We start from the raw sequence: 19,075 nt of genomic DNA, 5'->3' as shown, positions 1-19,075 counted from the left end.
TAGCCCCAGGGGCTATATGTGATGTATTTTTAGCCAGCATAGGTACTTTCATTGCTGCCCAGGGCGCCCCCCCAAGCGCCCTGCACCCTCAGTGACCGTTGGTGTAAGTGTGCTGAGAGCAATGGCGCACAGCTGCAGTGCTGTGCGCTACCTCATGAAGACTGAGAAGTCTTCAGCCGCCGATTTCTGGACCTCTTCTCTCTTCAGCATCTGCAAGGGGGTCGGCGGCGCGGCTCCGGTGACCCATCCAGGCTGTACCTGTGATCGTCCCTCTGGTGCTAGTGTCCAGTAGCCTAAGAAGCCAATCCATCCTGCACGCAGGTGAGTTCACTTCTTCTCCCCTAGGTCCCTCGTTGCAGTGAGCCTGTTGCCAGCAGGACTCACTGAAAATAAAAAACCTAACAAAACTTTTACTCTAAGCAGCTCTTTAGGAGAGCCACCTAGATTGCACCCTTCTCGGCCGGGCACAAAAACCTAACTGAGGCTTGGAGGAGGGTCATAGGGGGAGGAGCCAGTGCACACCACCTGATCCTAAAGCTTTTACTTTTGTGCCCTGTCTCCTGCGGAGCCGCTATTCCCCATGGTCCTGACGGAGTCCCCAGCATCCACTTAGGACGTCAGAGAAAAGGATTTACCGGTAAGAAATTAAAATCCTATTTTCTCTTACGTCCTAGAGGATACTGGGGTCCACATTAGTACCATGGGGATGTACCAAAGCTCCCAAACCGGGTGGGAGACTGCTGAGGTTCCTGCAGAACTGATTGATCAAACGGAAGTTCCTCAGCGGCCAAAGTATCAAACTAATAGAACTTAGCAAACATGTTCGATCCTGACCAAGTAGCTGCTCGGCAGAGCTGTAAAGCCAAGACACCCTGGGCAGCCGCCCAGGAAGAACCCACTGACCTAGTAGAGTGGGCCTGTACTTTAGTAACCGCCAATCCTGCCGATGAATAAGCCTGCTGGATAGTAATCCTGATCCAGCGAGCAATAGACTGCTTTGAAGCAGGACACTCAATTTTCTTGGGATCATAGAGAACAAACAGCGATTCAGATTTTCTGTGACGAGCTATCCTCTTCATGTAGATCCTCAAAGCTCTCACAACATCCAAGGACTTTGAGGTAGCAAAGGTGTCAGTAAGCACCGGAACCACAATAGGTTGGTTGCTATGAAACGCAGACACCACCTTAGGAAGAAATTGCTGACGAGTTCTGAGTTCAGCTCTATCCACATGAAAAATCAAATAGGGGCTTTTGTGAGACAACGCCCCTAGTTCCGACACACGCCTTGCGGAAGCCAAGGCCAACAGTGTAACAGTCTTCCACGTAAGAAACTTAACGTCAACCTCCTGTAGAGGTTCAAACCAGTCCGATTGCAGAAACTGCAACACCACATTAAAATCCCATGGTGCTGTAGGTGGCACAAAGGGCGGTTGGATGTGCAGAACACCCTTCAAGAATGTCTGAACCTCAGGGAGAGAAGCCAATTGTTTCTGGAAGAAAATGGACAAGGCCGAAATCTGGACTTTCGAGGAGCCCAAATGTAGGCCCACTTCCACACCTCACTGTAGAAAAAAAGGAGAAAACGTCCCAGTTGAAATTTCACTGCAGGAAATTTCCTGTTTTCACACCACGATACATATTTTTTCCAAATACGGTGGTAATGTTTAGACGTTACCCCTTTCCTAGCTTGAATCAGGATTGGAATAACTTTGTTCGGAATGCCTTTCCGGGCTAAAATCTGACATTCAACTTCCATGCCGTCAAACGTAACCGTTGTAAGTCTTCAAAGACGAACGGCCCCTGATACAGAAAATCCTCTCGCAGAGGAAGAGGCCACGGGTCCTCCAGGAGCAACTGCAGTAGATCCGCATACCAGGCCCTTCTCGGCTTGGGATTAGTGGAAGAGGTGGGAACACGTAAACCATCTGGTAAACCCATGGAGTCAACAGAGCGTCCACCGCCACTGCTTATGGGTCCCTCGACCTGGAACAATAGCGCTTTAGCGTCTTGTTGAGACGAGAGGCCATCATGTCTATCTGTGGAATTCCCCACTGACTTGTTAAGGACTCGAACACCTGCGGGTGAAGGCCCCACTCCCCTGGTTGGAGATCGTGTCTGCTGAGGAAGTCCACTGCCCAGGTGTCTACTCCTGCCCACAGGAGAATTTTTGTTACTTCTGACATAGCAGCTCTGCTCTTCGTTCCGCCCTGTCGGTTTATGTACGTTACGGCCGTCACATTGTCCGACTGAACCTGAATAGCTTGATCTCGAAGAAGATGGGATGTCTGTAGAAGGACGTTGTATATGGCCTTTAATTCCAGAATGTTGATCGGAAGAATGGCTTCCTGACTTGACCATTTTCCTTGGAACTGTTCCCCCTGAGTGACTGCTCCCCCACCTCTGAGGCTTGCAGCCGTGATTAGCAGAATCCAATTTTGAATCCAGAGCCTCCGGCCTACGGGAAGGTGAGAAGTCTGGAGCCACCACAGAAGAGAAATCCTGGCTTTCGGCGACAGACGTACCCTGCGATCCGGACCATTTGTCCAACAGATCCAGCTGGAAGGGCCTTGCGTGAAACCTTCCATACTGCAGTGTCTCGTAAGAGGCTACCAACTTCCTCAGGAGGCGAATGCATAGATACACAGATATCCAGGTCGGTGTCAGAACGTCCCACGCCACTGACTGGAACATCAATGCCTTCTCCAACGGAAGGAATACCTTCTGTGCCTCCGTATCCAGTATCATCCCCAGGAACGGAAGCCTCCGTGTTGGTACCAGGTGAGATTTTGGCAGGTTCAGAATCCACCCGTGATCCTGGAGTAGTCGTGTTGAGAGGGCAATGTTGTATAACAACCTCTCCCTGGATGGTGCTTTTATCAGCAGATCGTCCAGGTACGGTATTATGTTCACTCCTTCCTTGCGGAGGAGAAACATCATCTCTGCCATTACCTTAGTAAACACCCTTGGTGCCGTGGAGAGGCCGAATGGCAGGGCCTGGAACGGGTAATGACAGTCCTGTAATGCAAACCTTAGATAAGCCTGATGAGGCGGCCAAATCGGAATATGAAGGTACGCATCCTTGATATCCAGAGACACCAGGAATTCCCCCTCCTCCAGACCTGAGATCACCGCTCTCAGAGACTCCATCTTGAATTTGAACACCCGTAAGTACGGGTTCAGTGACTTAAGGTTTAAAATGGGCCTTACCGAACAGTCCGGTTTCGGTAAGGCCCATTTTCGGTACCACAAACAGGTTGGAATAATAACCCTTGTTTTGCAGTTGATGTGGAACTGGAACAATGACCTGAGTTTTTGAATTGCTGCCTGTAAAGTCATGCTTGCTTCTGAAGAAGCTGGTAAGCGTGATTTGAAGAATCTGTGAGGTGGGAGTTCCTGAAACTCCGGTCTGTAGCTCTGGGCGATAAGATCTTTGACCCATGGTTACAGGCATGATGTTGCCCATATGTGACTGTGTGGTCCACCGTCATGCTGAAGGCTTTGAGGAAGCAGAACCGGAGGTCTGTTCCTGTGAAACTGCAGTTGCAGGTTTTCTGGGTTTACCTCTATTGCCTTTGAAGGCTGTAGAAGAGCCTCTGGATTTACTTTTAAATGTCGCTGTCCGAAAGGACTGCAGAGTTGGAGCAGAGTAGGTTTTCCTAGCTGGGGGTGCTGCGGAAGGAAGGTATGTAGACTTACCCGCCGTAGCCTTGGATATCCACGTATCCAGTTCATCTCCAAAAAGAGCTTCACGTGTGAAAGGTAGGCATCCTGGAATCCGCATCCGCAGTCCACTGGTGTAGCCACAAGCCCCTGCGTGCTGACACTGCCATGGCAGTGGTGCGTGCGTTGAGCAAACCAATTTCCTTTATGGCCTCCACCATAAAGTTAGCAGAATCCTGTATATGCTGTAGGAGTAAAATTATATCCCCCCAGGATAAGGAATCTAACCTGTCAATTAGATTACCTGACCATTTTGCAATGGCCCTAGTGATCCATGCACAAGCAATAGTGGGTCTCTGGGCCACCCCAGCAGCTGTGTAAAGGGATTTGAGCGTGGTCTCAATGTTGTGGTCAGCCGTGTCCTTTAAAGAGGCTGCCCCAGGGACAGGTAAGACTATCTTACGTGACAACCTAGATACCGATGCGTCAACAATCGGTGGATTTTCCCACTTTTACCTATAATCCTGAGGAAGCGGGAAGGATGTGAGTAACCTTTTAGGGATCTGAAACGTCTTGTCTGGATTAACCCAAGTTTCTTCAAACAGAGAATTTAACTCCTTTGAAGCAGGGAAAGTAGCAGAGGATTTCTTTTTTACATTAAAAATAGGATTTTGGTACTTACCAGATAAATCCTTTTCTTTGAATCCATAGGGGGCACTGGAGTACTCTTGGGGATATGGACGGGCTTTAGCAGGACAGGCACTGAATATTTAAATTTAGTAACTCTCCTCCCCTCCATACTCCCATAGTACCTCAGTGTTTTTTACTGAGCCGAACAGGAGCGATAGAGAAGATGAACCATGGAGAATTACATATAGCATTATAATATAACGGACAACATTAAAGTTGACACATAACGTAACTGACAACTAAACAGTTGACACCATAACCAATATAACCTGAACATTTGAACAAGTCGGTGAGAATGTGTTACCATAAGATCCACTGAACTTACCACAAGACTGGTAAAACTGCTCTGGGTGGGCGTCCAGTGACCCTTTGGATTCAAAGAAAAGGATTTATCTGGTAAGTACCAAAATCCTATTTTCTTTTTCATCCACTAGGGGTCACTGGAGTACTCTTGGGACGTACCAAAGTTTCCCCCTTGGGCGGGAGAGCTGTTTGGCACCTGTAACACTAGGCGGCCAAAGCTAGATGCTGATGCCGCAAATGTATCAAACTTGTAAAAGCGCACAAACGTGTGCACTGATGACCATGTAGCCGCACGGCAAAGCTGCGTCGTAGAAGCTGCACGCCCTGCTGCCCATGAAGTTCCCACAGAACGTGTGGGATGAGCTGTAACAGATGTAGGCAGCTGTAGCCTAGCATGAAGGAAAGCCTGACGTATGGTCAGTTTAATCCATCTGGATTAGGTCTGCTTGGAAGCTGGCCAACCCATCTTTACAGCATCATAGAGAACAAACAATGTATCCGTCTTACGAACTGTAGACGTTCGGGCTACATAAACGCGTAGTGCGCGTACCACATCCAAAGTTCCTGAATCTTCTGATAACACAGGAACTACTATTGGTTGATTGATGTGAAAAGATGACACTACCCTTGGCAGGAAAGCAGGATTCGTCCGTAGTTCCGCTCTGTCATCATGAAACACCAAATACGGTGGCTTGCATGACAAGGCACCCAAATCTGAAACACGCCTTGCCGAAGCTAAGGCTAGGAGAAAAATTGTTTTCCAAGTGAGAAACTTAACATCCACTTGTTGTAAGGGTTCAAAAATATGAAGACTGTAAAAAAATCTAAAACCAAATTCAAGTCCCATGGCGCTGTAGGTGGTATAAATGGAGGTTGTACTCTGAGGACACCTTGCAGAAAGGTGTGTACAGTCGGCAAAAGAGCCAAAACGCCTTTGAAAGGAAATTGACAAGGCAGAGACCTGCACCCGTCTGTAAAAATAACAAAAGACGGGATAACCTGAAAGATGATGTCGGAAACTTCCGAGCTTCACACCAACCTATATAGGCACGCCAAATTCTGTGATGAGCTGCCGTAACTGGCTTCCTAGCACGTAACATGGTTGGTATAACCGATTCCGGAATGCCCCCTCTTCTTAAGAGGGCGGTCTCAACAGCCACCCCGTCAAACGCAGCCGCGCTAAATCGGGGTAAAGGAACGGACCCTGCAGTAACAGGTCCGGACGTAGCGGGAGCGGGCAAGGATCGTCTGCGATTAGTCCTTGGAGATCCGAGAACCATGCTCTCCGAGGCCAATGAGGCGCCACTAGTATGACTGTGGCGGACTCTCGTTTGATCCGTTTTAGCAACAGAGGAAGCAGCGGAAATGGTGGAAACAGATACACAAGACTGTACGGCCACGCGATCGTGAGAGCATCCACTGCCTTTGGATTTTGCGTTCTGGACACATACAGGGGTGTTTGGTGATTGTGGCGAGATGCCATCAGGTCCACTTGTGGGTAACCCCACCTCTGGACCAACATGTGAAACACTTCTGGATTTAATGCCCATTCTCCTGGATGAAAATCCTGACGGCTGAGATAATCCACCTTCCAGTTGTCCACTCCCGGAATGAACACTGCCGACAATATCACTTGATGATGCTCGGCCCAATTGAGGATTCGAGCTACTTCCCGCATGGCCATGCGGCTTCTCGTTCCTCCTTGTTTGTTGATGTACGCGACTGCCGTCGCGTTGTCTGACTGCACCTGGACAGTCTGAGACCGGAGCATGTGTACTGCTTGTCGCAGCGCGTTGTAAATTGCCTGGAGTTCCAGGACATATATAGACAGCAATCTTTCGTGATCCGCCCAGAGACCCTGGAGCTGACAATTTTGGACCACAGCTCCCCAAACCTCTGATACTCGCGTCCGTCGTTAGAATTATCCAATTCCAGACGCCGAACCGTTTCCCTGCGGTGAGATTGTGTACTTTGAGCCACCAGAGTAGAGATACTCTGGCCCGTGGAGACAACCGCACCATCTGGTGAATCTGCAGATGCGAGCCCGACCACTGTGCGCGCACATCCAGTTGAAAAGGACATGAGTGAAATCTTCCGAACTGAAGCGCTTCGAAAGCCGCCACCATTTTCCCCAACAGTCGAATGCACAAATGTACCGAGACTGTGCGTGGCTTGAGCACTAACTGTACCAGATGACGAATACTCTGTACCTTCTGTTCTGGTAGGTAAATTCTTTGATTCACCGTATCGAGAATCATTCCTAGGAATTGAAGTCGTTGAGACGGAATCAGATTTGATTTCTTGAAGTTGACAATCCAACCATGCTGAACTAGCACATTGTATGTCAGCAAGGCATGTTGTAGGAGTATCTGCTGAGACGGAGCTTTGATGAGCAGATCGTCCAAGTACGGAACTATTATCACTCCCAGGGATCTGAGATGAGCTATCATCACAGACATCACTTTGGTTAATACCCGAGGCGCTGACGAGAGGCCAAACGGTAGAGCCTGAAATTGGTAATGGTTTTGCCGTACCGCAAACCGTAAGAACCTATGATGAGGTGGCCAAATTGGAATGTGTAAGTACGCATCCTTGAGATCCAGCGCAATCATGAATTCCTGTGGCTCTAAACCTGCAATTACTGGCCGCAGGGATTCCATCTTGAATCTGTAGTAAGTGACGTACTGATTGAGACCCTTCAGGTTTAATATTGGTCTGACTAAGCCATCCGGCTTTGGTACTACAAAAAGACTGGAATAATAACCCTGACCTTGTTGGTGAACAGGGACCGGAATCAAAACTGCTGAATCTAGCAGAGACTGAATTGCGATTTGCAGAACCGCCTTCTTGTCTTCTGACACAGGCAGTCCTGTCTTGAAAAACCGCACTGGTGGGAGACAATCGAACTCTATTTTGTAACCTTTTAACACTAAATTGCGGATCCACCCATCTGTGGATGTCCGGAACCACGCCACATGGAACGTCTGAAGGCGTGACCCCACAACTGCAGTTCCGAGATGGGCTGGGAGCCCGTCATGCCACTGGCTTGTCGGTGGGCTTAGCGTCCTGACAACGGGTGGTGGTTTGTTGAAAACCACGTCCTCTACCTCGTCTACCAGGTGTGGTCGTTCCTCTACCACGGCCACGAAGGGCTGAGGTCTAAAAAATTTGAACGCTGGTCCAGAATATTTCCTTCTAGGTTCTTTTGGAGGCAATGGTAGGAAAACAGACTTACCCCCCGTGGCCTCAGAAATCCATTTGTCCAATTCAGGACCAAACAACTTCTAGCCAGCGTAAGGTAACGCTTCTATTCCTCTCTTGACCTCTGCCTCCGCCTGCCAAGAACGCAGCCAGAGTGCCCGTCGTGCCGTAACAAGAGACGCTGAAAGGCGTAAACTGACCTGACAGACATCCGTAGAAGCTGTACATAGATACATAGTAGCTTCACAGATTTCGTCAGCGTGAAGTATAAGGTGGTCGTCTTGTAGAGCGGACCTGAGTTCTGTTATCCATATAATCAGCGCCTTAGTTACACAAATTCCAACCAAACCAGGTCTAAGCAGCACCCCTGCTGCTGTATACATCGACTTTAGCATAGCTTCTAACTTATGCTCTGACGGGTCTTAAAGCGTAGTAGCAGCTGGTACAGGAATGGTTAATGTTTTTAAAGTTTTGACACAGACGAATCCATCATTGGAGGATTCTCCCATTTAGATGTCACAGACTCTGGAAACAGGTAACTAGACTTAAACCGGCGAGGTATAGAAAACCGGTTATCCGGATTCTAACATGCCTCTATTAACAGCTTATTAAGAGATTCTGAAAAAGGAAAACACATTGCAGATCTCTGTCGCTTAGCAAATATCACCTCATCATTTGTAAGAGGTTCTTCAGTCTCTGCAAAATTCAGAGACTGACGTACCGCCCTGATGAGATTATCAATGCCCGGGCTGTCAATATCCTTACTATCTGACTGCTGGTCCAATTCACCTTCCTCATGCTCATCTTGCGCAGTGAGGTCTGGCATTGAATTGTCAGAAAACAACATAGCAGAAACTGGTAAATTATAAGACAAATGAAAACTATCTTTGTGACCCGAACTAGACTTGGACCTTTGCAAAGGCTGAGACCCCTCTGGTATCTCTGGCGGTCTCACCCGAGACTCAGATCTTGTCGCTTCCCGCTCTTGTCTAGCGGCGGCCAATTCTGATTGCAACCCAGCCATTACATCCGCTAGTATTGCCCATTGAGGGTCAGGAGATGAAATCGGAGGTGAAATGGTATTTGTGGTTGTTTTTGCTGGTGCTTTACTCATTATGTAACCAGACAACACAAATAGACAAAGACAGACAAATCCCACGACTCAGTAAAATTGTTACTAAGGTGTGTATATATATATGGCCGAAGTTCAGTGCACGTGGCCAGACTATAAGAAACCTGATCCAAAATTCCCACTAACACCCCTGCGCCATCCAGTGGAGTAGTGTTGTAGGACAGGAACGTTCTGGAATCAAACAGGAAGAAACAGGAAGCATGGTTAAAATGGCCCCCATGCCATGCTTACAGACATAGTAACATCTCAGGTTATAAATGCGTGCCTATACACATTTATAACCTGTAACTACCCTGTTAATATAGGCTTAACAGCCTATGCAATATCATTGTTAGCCTATGCAGCCTTGCCTATAATGCTGCTGCTGCTATGGGCATTACTCCCCCCCCTCAGAGGACAGACTTCTCCCCCCTCTGCTCCCCCCCTTGAGCTCCGTCTAACTTCTCCCTCCCTGTGAGCACCGAAAAATCACTGAGGTACTATGGGAGTATGGAGGGGAGGAGAGTTACTAAATTTAAAAATTCAGTGCCTGTCCTGCTAAAGCCCGTTCATATCCCCAAGAGTACTCCAGTGACCCCTAGTGGATGAAAAAGAAATAAGATTCCTCATCCACCTCCGCCACCTTGTCAGGAATGTGCAGGACTTCTCTAATAGCTTCTATCAGGGCCTGTATTCCTTGTGACAGGACCGCATCCCCCCCACTCGTGTCCAGTTCACCCTCCTCTGGGTCTGATGTATCGTCATCAGTATCAGCCTGCACGATCTGGGCCAGAGTCCGCTTTTGTCGACAAATGGCAGGGGTTTGAGACGCTGGTATGGGAACTGAATCTCTAGTCATCAGGTCCTCCACAGACTGTCTTAAGTATTGCGTCTCTTTCTCATTATGGGATAATTTATTAGAAATATGTGAGATCATCCCTTTAAGGGAATCCAACCATTTAGGTTCAGACCCACTAGCCTGAGAATGTGTACTATCCTGGGTACACTGTAGTGAATCCCCCGGGAAAGACAAACACGGCAAAAGGCGAAAGCACAGTTAACCCACACAGAGCCTGCAGGGAGACACAGAGAAGATGGAGCCAGCCACACCGCGCCCTTTATGCTAAAGCCAAGCTCAGATGGGTCGCAAACTAAGCTCCACTACTGAGCAGATACTTTACCTCATTAGTCTGAAGAAGAGGGTGTAGGATAAAATATTGACTGAGCAAGGAGAATTTGCGACTCTTTTCTGTAATAAGTGATTATTACTCACCTGTGCTGATACTTGTAGGTATTTCCTCCTCCTTACACAGCTGATTACCCATCACATACGTCTCTTCTTCTCCCTCTTTATCTTCTACTTTAACACCAGTCACATAGGTCTCTTCTTCTCCCTCTTTATCTCCTGTCTTCAAATCAGTCCTCTTCCTCTTTTCTTCTCCCTCTGTATCTTCTGCCTTTATATCAATCACATACATCTCTTCTCCCTCTACATCTTCTACCTTAATATTAGTCAGATCTTCACCCTAAATTACCCACAAAACAATATATATTTTTTTAATAACATCTGATTAAACAACAGGATTACACATATGCAGTTGGTCTACGTATCGTACAGTGACAGTCACTTTGGTAATTTGACCCTAAATCCCAATTACCTGATTCCTCTGTAGGATCCTGTGATTCTCCTCTGTATGGTCCTGAGAATAAAGAGACCGACGACATATCTCTTGTGCACTTCTGTTAATGGATCCATCTGTGGGAGACACACACACATGACCTGAATAATAGTATTTTTGTATTTACTGTAAAATATGTTTAGCTGAATCCATTTGGTGGACACTGCTGTACCTCGGAGTATAGGGGGCACTAGTGCTGGAGCAAGACACGACTACAATACAGACTCGTTGGTCTATGCCCCCCCCCCCCTCCTGGAAAGGTGTCAGTTTATTACTGGATTACGCATAACGGAATAGCATTTTGCATAATTCTCTTGGTCGCAGGATATGAAATACGGTCACCTTAGGGCAAGATGTTTATTTGCTCAAAAAGTCTTAAAGACGACTCGCCCCTTTTTCAAGGGGATACTGCATGCAAGATGTTTACAGCGGTTCCACACTTCAAGATGTCACGGAAGATGTACACTCTGTGGCACGCAGAGCGCGCTTAGGAGTAGCCGAGCTTCTGCAGAGGGAATGGGCACGCCCCCATCAGTGATGCCACTGCTGGACTGCACCTCCATTAGTGACATCGAATGGACCGGACCACCACCAACAGTGCCACCGGTGGGACCACACCCCCTCCCCAGCCAGCCCCTTCCCCCCCTTTCGAACACATGCACTCGCTATCAGCCCGCACACAATTCTAGGGGGAACACTAAATCCAACACACAATACCACAGGGGTAGTTCCACCCTGGGTCTTTTTAACCAATCAGACTATGGGGGTAATTCCAAGTTGATCGCAGCAGGATTTTTTTTAGCAGTTGGGCAAAACCATGTGCACTGCAGGGGAGGCAGATATAACATGTGCAGAGAGAGTTAGATTTGGGTGTGGTGTGTTCAATCTGCAATCTAATTTGCAGTGTAAAAATAAAGCAGACAGTATTTACCCTGCACAGAAATAAAATAACCCACCCAAATCTAACTCTATCTGCATATGTTATACCTGCCTCCCCTGCAGTGCACATGGTTTTGCCCAACTGCTAAAAAAAAAATAAGAATTTACTCACCGGTAATTCTATTTCTCGTAGTCCGTAGTGGATGCTGGGAACTCCGTAAGGACCATGGGGAATAGCGGGCTCCGAAGGAGGCTGGGCACTCTAGAAAGATTTATGACTACCTGGTGTGCACTGGCTCCTCCCACTATGACCCTCCTCCAAGCCTCAGTTAGGACACTGTGCCCGGACGAGCAGACATAATAAGGAAGGATTTAGAATCCCGGGTAAGACTCTTACCAGCCACACCAATCACACCGTACAACTCGTGATACTATATCCAGTTTGACAGTATGAAAACAACTGAGCCTCTCAACAGATGGCTCAACAATAACCCTTTAGTTAACAATAACTATTTACAAGTATTGCAGACAATCCGCACTTGGGATGGGCGCCCAGCATCCACTACGGACTACGAGAAATAGAATTACCGGTGAGTAAATTCTTATTTTCTCTAACGTCCTAGTGGATGCTGGGAACTCCGTAAGGACCATGGGCATTATACCAAAGCTCCCAAACGGGCGGGAGAGTGCGGATGACTCTGTAGCACCGAATGAGAGAACTCCAGGTCCTCCTCAGCCAGGGTATCAAATTTGTAGAATTTTGCATATGTGTTTGCCCCTGACCAAGTAGCTGCTCGGTAAAGTTGTAAAGCCGAGACCCCTCGGGCAGCCGCCCAAGATGAGCCCACCTTCCTTGTGGAATGGGCATTTACAGATTTTGGCTGTGGTATGCCTGCCACAGAATGTGCAAGCTGAATTGTACTACAAATCCAGCGAGCAATAGACTGCTTAGAAGCAGGAGCACCCAGCTTGTTGGGTGCATACAGGATAAACAGCGAGTCAGATTTTCTGACTCCAGCCGTCCTGGAAACATATATTTTTAGGGCCCTGACAACGTCTAGCAACTTGGAGTCCTCCAATTCACTAGTAGCCGCCGGCACCACAATAGGCTGGTTCAGGTGAAACGCTGACACCACCTTAGGGAGAAATTGGGGACGAGTCCTCAACTCTGCCCTATCCATATGGAAAATCAGATAAGGGCTTTTACATGATAAAGCCGCCAATTCTGACACTCGCCTGGCTGAAGCCAAGGCTAATAACATGACCACTTTCCACGTGAGATATTTCAGATCCACGGTTTTTAGTGGCTCAAACCAATGTGATTTTAAGAAACTCAACCTCACGTTGAGATCCCAAGGTGCCACCGGAGGCACAAACGGGGGCTGAATATGCAGCACTCCTTTTACAAAAGTCTGAACTTCAGGTACTGAAGCTAGTTCTTTTTGAAAGAAAATTGACAGAGCCGAGATCTGTACTTTAATGGAGCCTAGTTTTAGGCCCATATCCACTCCTGCTTGCAGGAAATGCAGAAATCGACCTAGTTGAAATTCCTCTGTTGGGGCCTTATTGGCCTCGCACCATGCAACATATTTTCGCCATATGCGGTGATAATGCGTTGCCGTAACATCTTTCCTGGCCTTAATAAGCGTAGGAATGACTTCTTCCGGAATACCCTTTTCCTTTAGGATCCGGTGTTCAACCGCCATGCCGTCAAACGCAGCCGCGGTAAGTCTTGGAACAGACAGGGCCCCTGCTGTATCAGGTCCTGTCTGAGCGGTAGAGGCCACGGGTCCTCTGAGAGCATCTCTTGAAGTTCCGGGTACCACGCTCGTCTTGGCCAATCCGGAACCACGAGAATTGTGTTTACTCCTCGCTTTCTTATTATTCTCAATACCTTTGGAATGAGAGGCAGAGGAGGGAACACATAAACCGACTGGTACACCCACGGTGTCACTAGAGCGTCCACAGCTATCGCCTGAGGGTCCCTTGACCTGGCGCAATATCTTTTTAACTTTTTGTTGAGACGGGACGCCATCATGTCCACCTGTGGTTTTTCCCAACGGTTTACCAACATCTGGAAGACTTCTGGGTGAAGTCCCCACTCTCCCGGGTGGAGGTCGTGTCTGCTGAGGAAGTCTGCTTCCCAGTTGTCCACTCCCGGAATGAACACTGCTGACAGTGCTAGTACATGATTCTCCGCCCATCGGAGAATTTTTGTGGCTTCTGCCATCGCCATCCTGCTTCTTGTGCCGCCCTGTCGATTTACATGGGCGACTGCCGTGATGTTGTCTGACTGGATCAGCACCGGCTGGTGTAGGAGCAGGGCTTTTGCTCGACTTAGGGCATTGTAGATGGCCCTTAGTTCCAGAATATTTATGTGAAGGGAAGTCTCCTGACTCGACCATAGTCCTTGGAAGTTTCTTCCCTGTATGACTGCCCCCCAGCCTCGAAGGCTGGCATCCGTGGTCACCAGGACCCAGTCCTGTATTCCGAACCTGCGGCCCTCTAGAAGATGGGCACTCTGCAGCCACCACAGTAGAGACACCCTGGTTCTTGGAGACAGGGTTATTAAGCGATGCATCTGAAGATGCGATCCGTTCCACTGGTCCAACAGGTCCCACTGAAAGATTCTGGCATGGAACCTGCCGAAGGGAATTGCTTCGTAAGAAGCTACCATCTTTCCCAGGACCCGTGTGCAGCGATGCACTGATACCTGTTTTGGTTTCAGGAGGTCTCTGACTAGAGATGACAACTCCCTGGCTTTCTCCTCCGGGAGAAACACTTTCTTCTGGACTGTATCCTGAATCATACCCAGGAACAGTAGTCGTGTCGTCGGAACCAGCTGTGACTTTGGGATATTCAGAATCCAGCCGTGCTGGTGCAGCACCTCCTGAGATAGTGCTACTCCCACCAACAACTGTTCCTTGGACCTCGCTTTTATTAGGAGATCGTCCAAGTACGGGATAATTAAAACTCCCTTTCTTCGAAGGAGTATCATCATTTCCGCCATAACCTTGGTAAATACCCTCGGTGCCGTGGACAGTCCAAACGGCAGCGTCTGGAATTGGTAATGGCAATCCTGTACCACAAATCTGAGGTACTCCTGGTGAGGATGGTAAATGGGGACATGCAAGTAAGCATCCTTGATGTCCAGGGATACCATGTAATCCCCCTCGTCCAGGCTTGCAATAACCGCCCTGAGCGATTCCATCTTGAACTTGAATTTCTTTATGTACGTGTTCAAGGATTTCAAATTTAGAATGGGTCTCACCGAACCGTCCGGTTTCGGTACCACAAATAGTGTGGAATAATAACCCCGGCCTTGTTGAAGTAGGGGTACCTTGATTATCACCTGCTGGGAATACAGCTTGTGAATTGCCGCTAGCACCGCCTCCCTGTCTGAGGGAGCAATCGGCAAGGCAGATTTTAGGAACCGGTGGGGTGGGGACGCCTCGAATTCCAGCTTGTACCCCTGAGATACTATTTGCAGGATCCAGGGATCCACCTGTGAGCGAACCCACTGATCGCTGAAATTTTTGAGGCGACCCCCCACCGTACCTGGCTCCGCCTGTGGAGCCCCACCGTCATGCGGCGGACTTGGAAGAAGAAGCGGGGGAGGACTTTTGCTCCTGGGAACCTGCTGTTTGTTGCAGCCTTTTTCCCCTACCTCTGCCTCTGGACAGAAAGGACCCGCCTTTTCCACGCCTGTTTTTCTGGGTCCGAAAGGACTGAACCTGATAAAACGGCGCCTTCTTAGGCTGTGAGGGGACATGGGGTAAAAATGCTGACTTCCCAGACGTTGCTGTGGAAACTAGGTCCGAGAGACCATCCCTAAATAATTCCTCACCCTTATATGGTAACACTTCCATGTGCTTTTTTGAATCTGCATCTCCTGTCCACTGGCGAGTCCATAAGCCTCTCCTAGCAGAAATGGACAATGCACTTACTTTAGATGCCAGTCGGCAGATTTCCCTTTGTGCATCTCTCATATATAAGACTGAGTCTTTTATATGGTCTATGGTTAACAGGATCGTGTCTCTGTCTAATGTGTCAATATTTTCTGACAGGTTATCTGACCACGCAGCGGCAGCACTGCACATCCAAGCTGACGCAATAGCTGGCCTAAATATAATGCCTGTGTGTGTATATACAGACTTCAGGATCGCCTCCTGCTTTCTATCAGCAGGTTCCTTGAGGGCGGCCGTATCCGGAGACGGTAGTGCCACCTTTTTAGACAAACGTGTGAGCGCTTTATCCACTCTAGGGGGTGTTTCCCAACGTGACCTATCCTCTGGCGGGAAAGGGAACGCCATTAGTACCTTCTTAGGAATTACCAATTTTTTTATCAGGGAAAGCCCACGCTTCTTCACACACTTCATTTAATTCATCCGATGGGGGAAAAACTACGGGTAGTTTTTTCTCCCCAAACATAATACCCTTTTTAGTGGTACCTGTAGTTATATCAGAAAAGTGTAACACCTCTTTCATTGCCTCAATCATGCAGTGAATGGCCTTAGTGGGCATCAGGTTAGACTCATCGTCGTCGACACTGGTGTCAGTATCAGTGTCGACATCTGGGTCTGCTTGAGGTAGCGGGCGTTTTAGAGCCCCTGACGACCCATGCGACGCCTGGGCAGGCACGAGCTGAGAAGTCGGCTGTCCCACATTTGGCATGTCGTCGATTTTCTTATATAAGGAGTCTATACGTGCACTCATTACTTTCCATAAGCCCATCCACTCAGGTGTCTGCCCCGCATGGGGTGACATCCCTTCTAAAGGCATCTGCTCCGCCTCCACATCATTATCCTCATCAAACATGTCGACACAGCCGTACCGACACACCGCACACACACAAGGAATGCTCCGAATGAGGACAGGACCCACAAAAGCCCTTTGGGGGGACAGAGTGAGAGTATGCCAGCACACACCAGAGCGCTATATAATGCAGGGACTAACTGAGTTATGTCCCCTATAGCTGCTTTTTATACTATATATATATATATATTGCGCCTAAATTTAGTGGCCCCCCCTCTCTGTTTTTACCCTGTTCTGTAGTGTAGACTGCAGGGGAGAGCCAGGGAGCTTCCTTCCAGCGGATCTGTGAAGGAGAAATGGCGCCAGTGTGCTGCAGGAGATAGCTCCGCCCCTTTTCCGCGGACTATTCTCCCGCTTTTTTCCATATTCTGGCAGGGGTATTTTCCACATATATAGCCTCTGGGACTATATATTGTGGAGTTTTTGCCAGCCAAGGTGTTATTATTGCTTCTCAGGGCGCCCCCCCCAGCGCCCTGCACCCTCAGTGACCGGAGTATGAAGTGTGTATGAGGAGCAATGGCGCACAGCTGCAATGCTGTGCGCTACCTTGGTGAAGACTGATGTCTTCTGCCGCCGTTTTTCCGGACCTCTTCTTGCTTCTGGCTCTGTAAGGGGGACGGCGGCGCGGCTCCGGGACCGAACACCAAGGACTGGGCCTGCGGTCGATCCCTCTGGAGCTAATGGTGTCCAGTAGCCTAAGAAGCCCAATCCGGCTGCAAGCAGGCGAGTTCGCTTCTTCTCCCCTTAGTCCCTCGCTGCAGTGAGCCTGTTGCCAGCAGGTCTCACTGAAAATAAAAAACCTAAACTATACTTTCTTTCTAAGGGCTCAGGAGAGCCCCTAGTGTGCATCCAACCTCGGCCGGGCACGAAATCTAACTGAGGCTTGGAGGAGGGTCATAGTGGGAGGAGCCAGTGCACACCAGGTAGTCATAAATCTTTCTAGAGTGCCCAGCCTCCTTCGGAGCCCGCTATTCCCCATGGTCCTTACGGAGGTCCCAGCATCCACTAGGACGTTAGAGAAATCCTGCTGCAATCAACTTGGAATTACCCCCTATCTGACAAAATATAAATTGATACAGATTACATTTACAAAAAGTTTAATAGCTGGATAAAGCAATTTCCTCCTCTCTTTCATATATAAACCAAACCAGTTTGCTCTCCCAAGTACAATCTGATTAACATGATCCTGTCTCTTTCACAAATGTACATATAACTCAATTTTCAATTGCATCTTTCCTTCCACGTACCTAGACTATAACCAGTTTGGCTTAATCAGAATCTTAACACCTTCTTAGGAACAACATGAAATTCTGAAACCCGACAATCCTATCTTTTCACCTATGTGTGTCTATTGTGCATAGGCACACAAGAATACTCCCCATGACTGCATCTTAAAGAAATTGCTTGTCCAGGGAACCCTTTGCTGGTGGCGGGGTCACCAACATATCAATATCTAGGTGAGAATGTCCCAAGACAATTTGGTACCAAATGTCAAAGCCTTTTGGAAGCAAAATACCTTATACATTTGTTATAAGTGCATGGTCTATACATCTAAACGTGCAATTCCACAACTGTGCATAGAGCACTACATATAAAATGCTAAAACCCATTAATCCCTGTAGATTTACAGTACATGGGGGGTCATTCCGATCCGATTGCTCGCTGCGGTTGTTCGCAGCGCAGAGATCGGATCGGAACTGTGCATGCTGGATGGCCGAAGGCCGTCGTTCCCTAGCGATCGCCTCTGCCTGATTGACAGGCAGAGGTAGTCTCTGGGTGGGAGGGGGCGGCACGGCGGCGTTTGGCCGGCCAACGCGGTTCGGCCAACGCAGGCGTGGCCGGTCCGTGTGAGGGGCGGGCCGCAGCGGCTGAGTGACATCACACGCAGCCGCTGCGACCAGGGGCAGCGACGAGCAACTCCCGGGCAGCTGCAGGAGCTGCGCTGGCCTGGAGTTACTCAACAAGTACAAAAGCATTGCCGCTGTGCGATGCTTTTGTACTTGTGCGGGTTGGGCCGGACAGACATGCGGGGCGGACTAGCCCTGTGCTGGGCGTCTCCCGCATGTCTGGGAACATGATCATAGCTGTGCTAAATTTAGCACAGCTACGATCAACTCGGAATGACCCCCATGGTGCCTAGCACGGATTCATCCTTTTAGATAATGGCGAACGCACCAAGAGTTTATCATGTGGGACGGGTTTCCAGCCACATTACTAACAAAACACTTGAGAAGGACTAAGCAAACCATTAAACAATAAAACAACCAGACAAAAAGGACTAGAGAACCTGGCCATGTATCACAGTGTCCCCCAGCTGGATTCAGGACACCAGGCATTACAGTAACTGTATTCTCTTTCATCTATATTGAGGAACACTGCTATATTGAGGACACGCTCAGCATATGCGGTTCCCAGACCTTTTCACCCATATTCAGTCCTTACATACAAAGACGGTAAACCTGTACAATTCTGAGAAGATATAGACCTAAAACTGAATCACGGCTCAGTTTCTTTGAAGGCTTCATGCCACACAGCCCAGGAAGTCATCACCGACCTGGTGGAATGAGCTGTGACCCGATTTCAAATGTGTGCGCCCAAAAGGAATGCCATGATGGTTGGGATATTGTGCATAAAACATGTTTCTTGTATGGCCAAATAACTCCTGGTTCCCCCTTGGTGACTGATGGAAGCCACCACCATTATACTGATCTAAACTTAAAATTTTGTTTGGTTGCAG

At 48.5% G+C, this 19,075-nt stretch overlaps 1 protein-coding gene across 4 annotated transcripts in view; it reads right to left on the bottom strand.

Annotated features, from left to right (window-relative positions):
* Nucleotides 1–19,075, bottom strand: part of LOC134983974 (zinc finger protein OZF-like) — a 54,078-nt gene that overhangs the window by 17,564 nt on the left and 17,439 nt on the right. For all 4 annotated transcript variants that reach the window (XM_063949622.1, XM_063949620.1, XM_063949623.1 and 1 more), the window contains exons 5-6: nt 10,624–10,721; nt 10,239–10,491 (exon numbers count right to left, since the gene is read on the bottom strand). In XM_063949622.1, the coding sequence (XP_063805692.1) occupies nt 10,239–10,491; nt 10,624–10,721 (351 nt within the window). The remainder of the gene's footprint in view (nt 1–10,238; nt 10,492–10,623; nt 10,722–19,075) is intronic.

The sequence above is a fragment of the Pseudophryne corroboree genome (assembly GCF_028390025.1).
Source record: "Pseudophryne corroboree isolate aPseCor3 chromosome 3 unlocalized genomic scaffold, aPseCor3.hap2 SUPER_3_unloc_3, whole genome shotgun sequence".
Lineage (NCBI taxonomy): Eukaryota > Metazoa > Chordata > Amphibia > Anura > Myobatrachidae > Pseudophryne > Pseudophryne corroboree.
The sequence above is the reverse complement of the archived record's forward strand: the minus strand, read 5'-3'. Positions and strand labels throughout refer to the sequence as shown.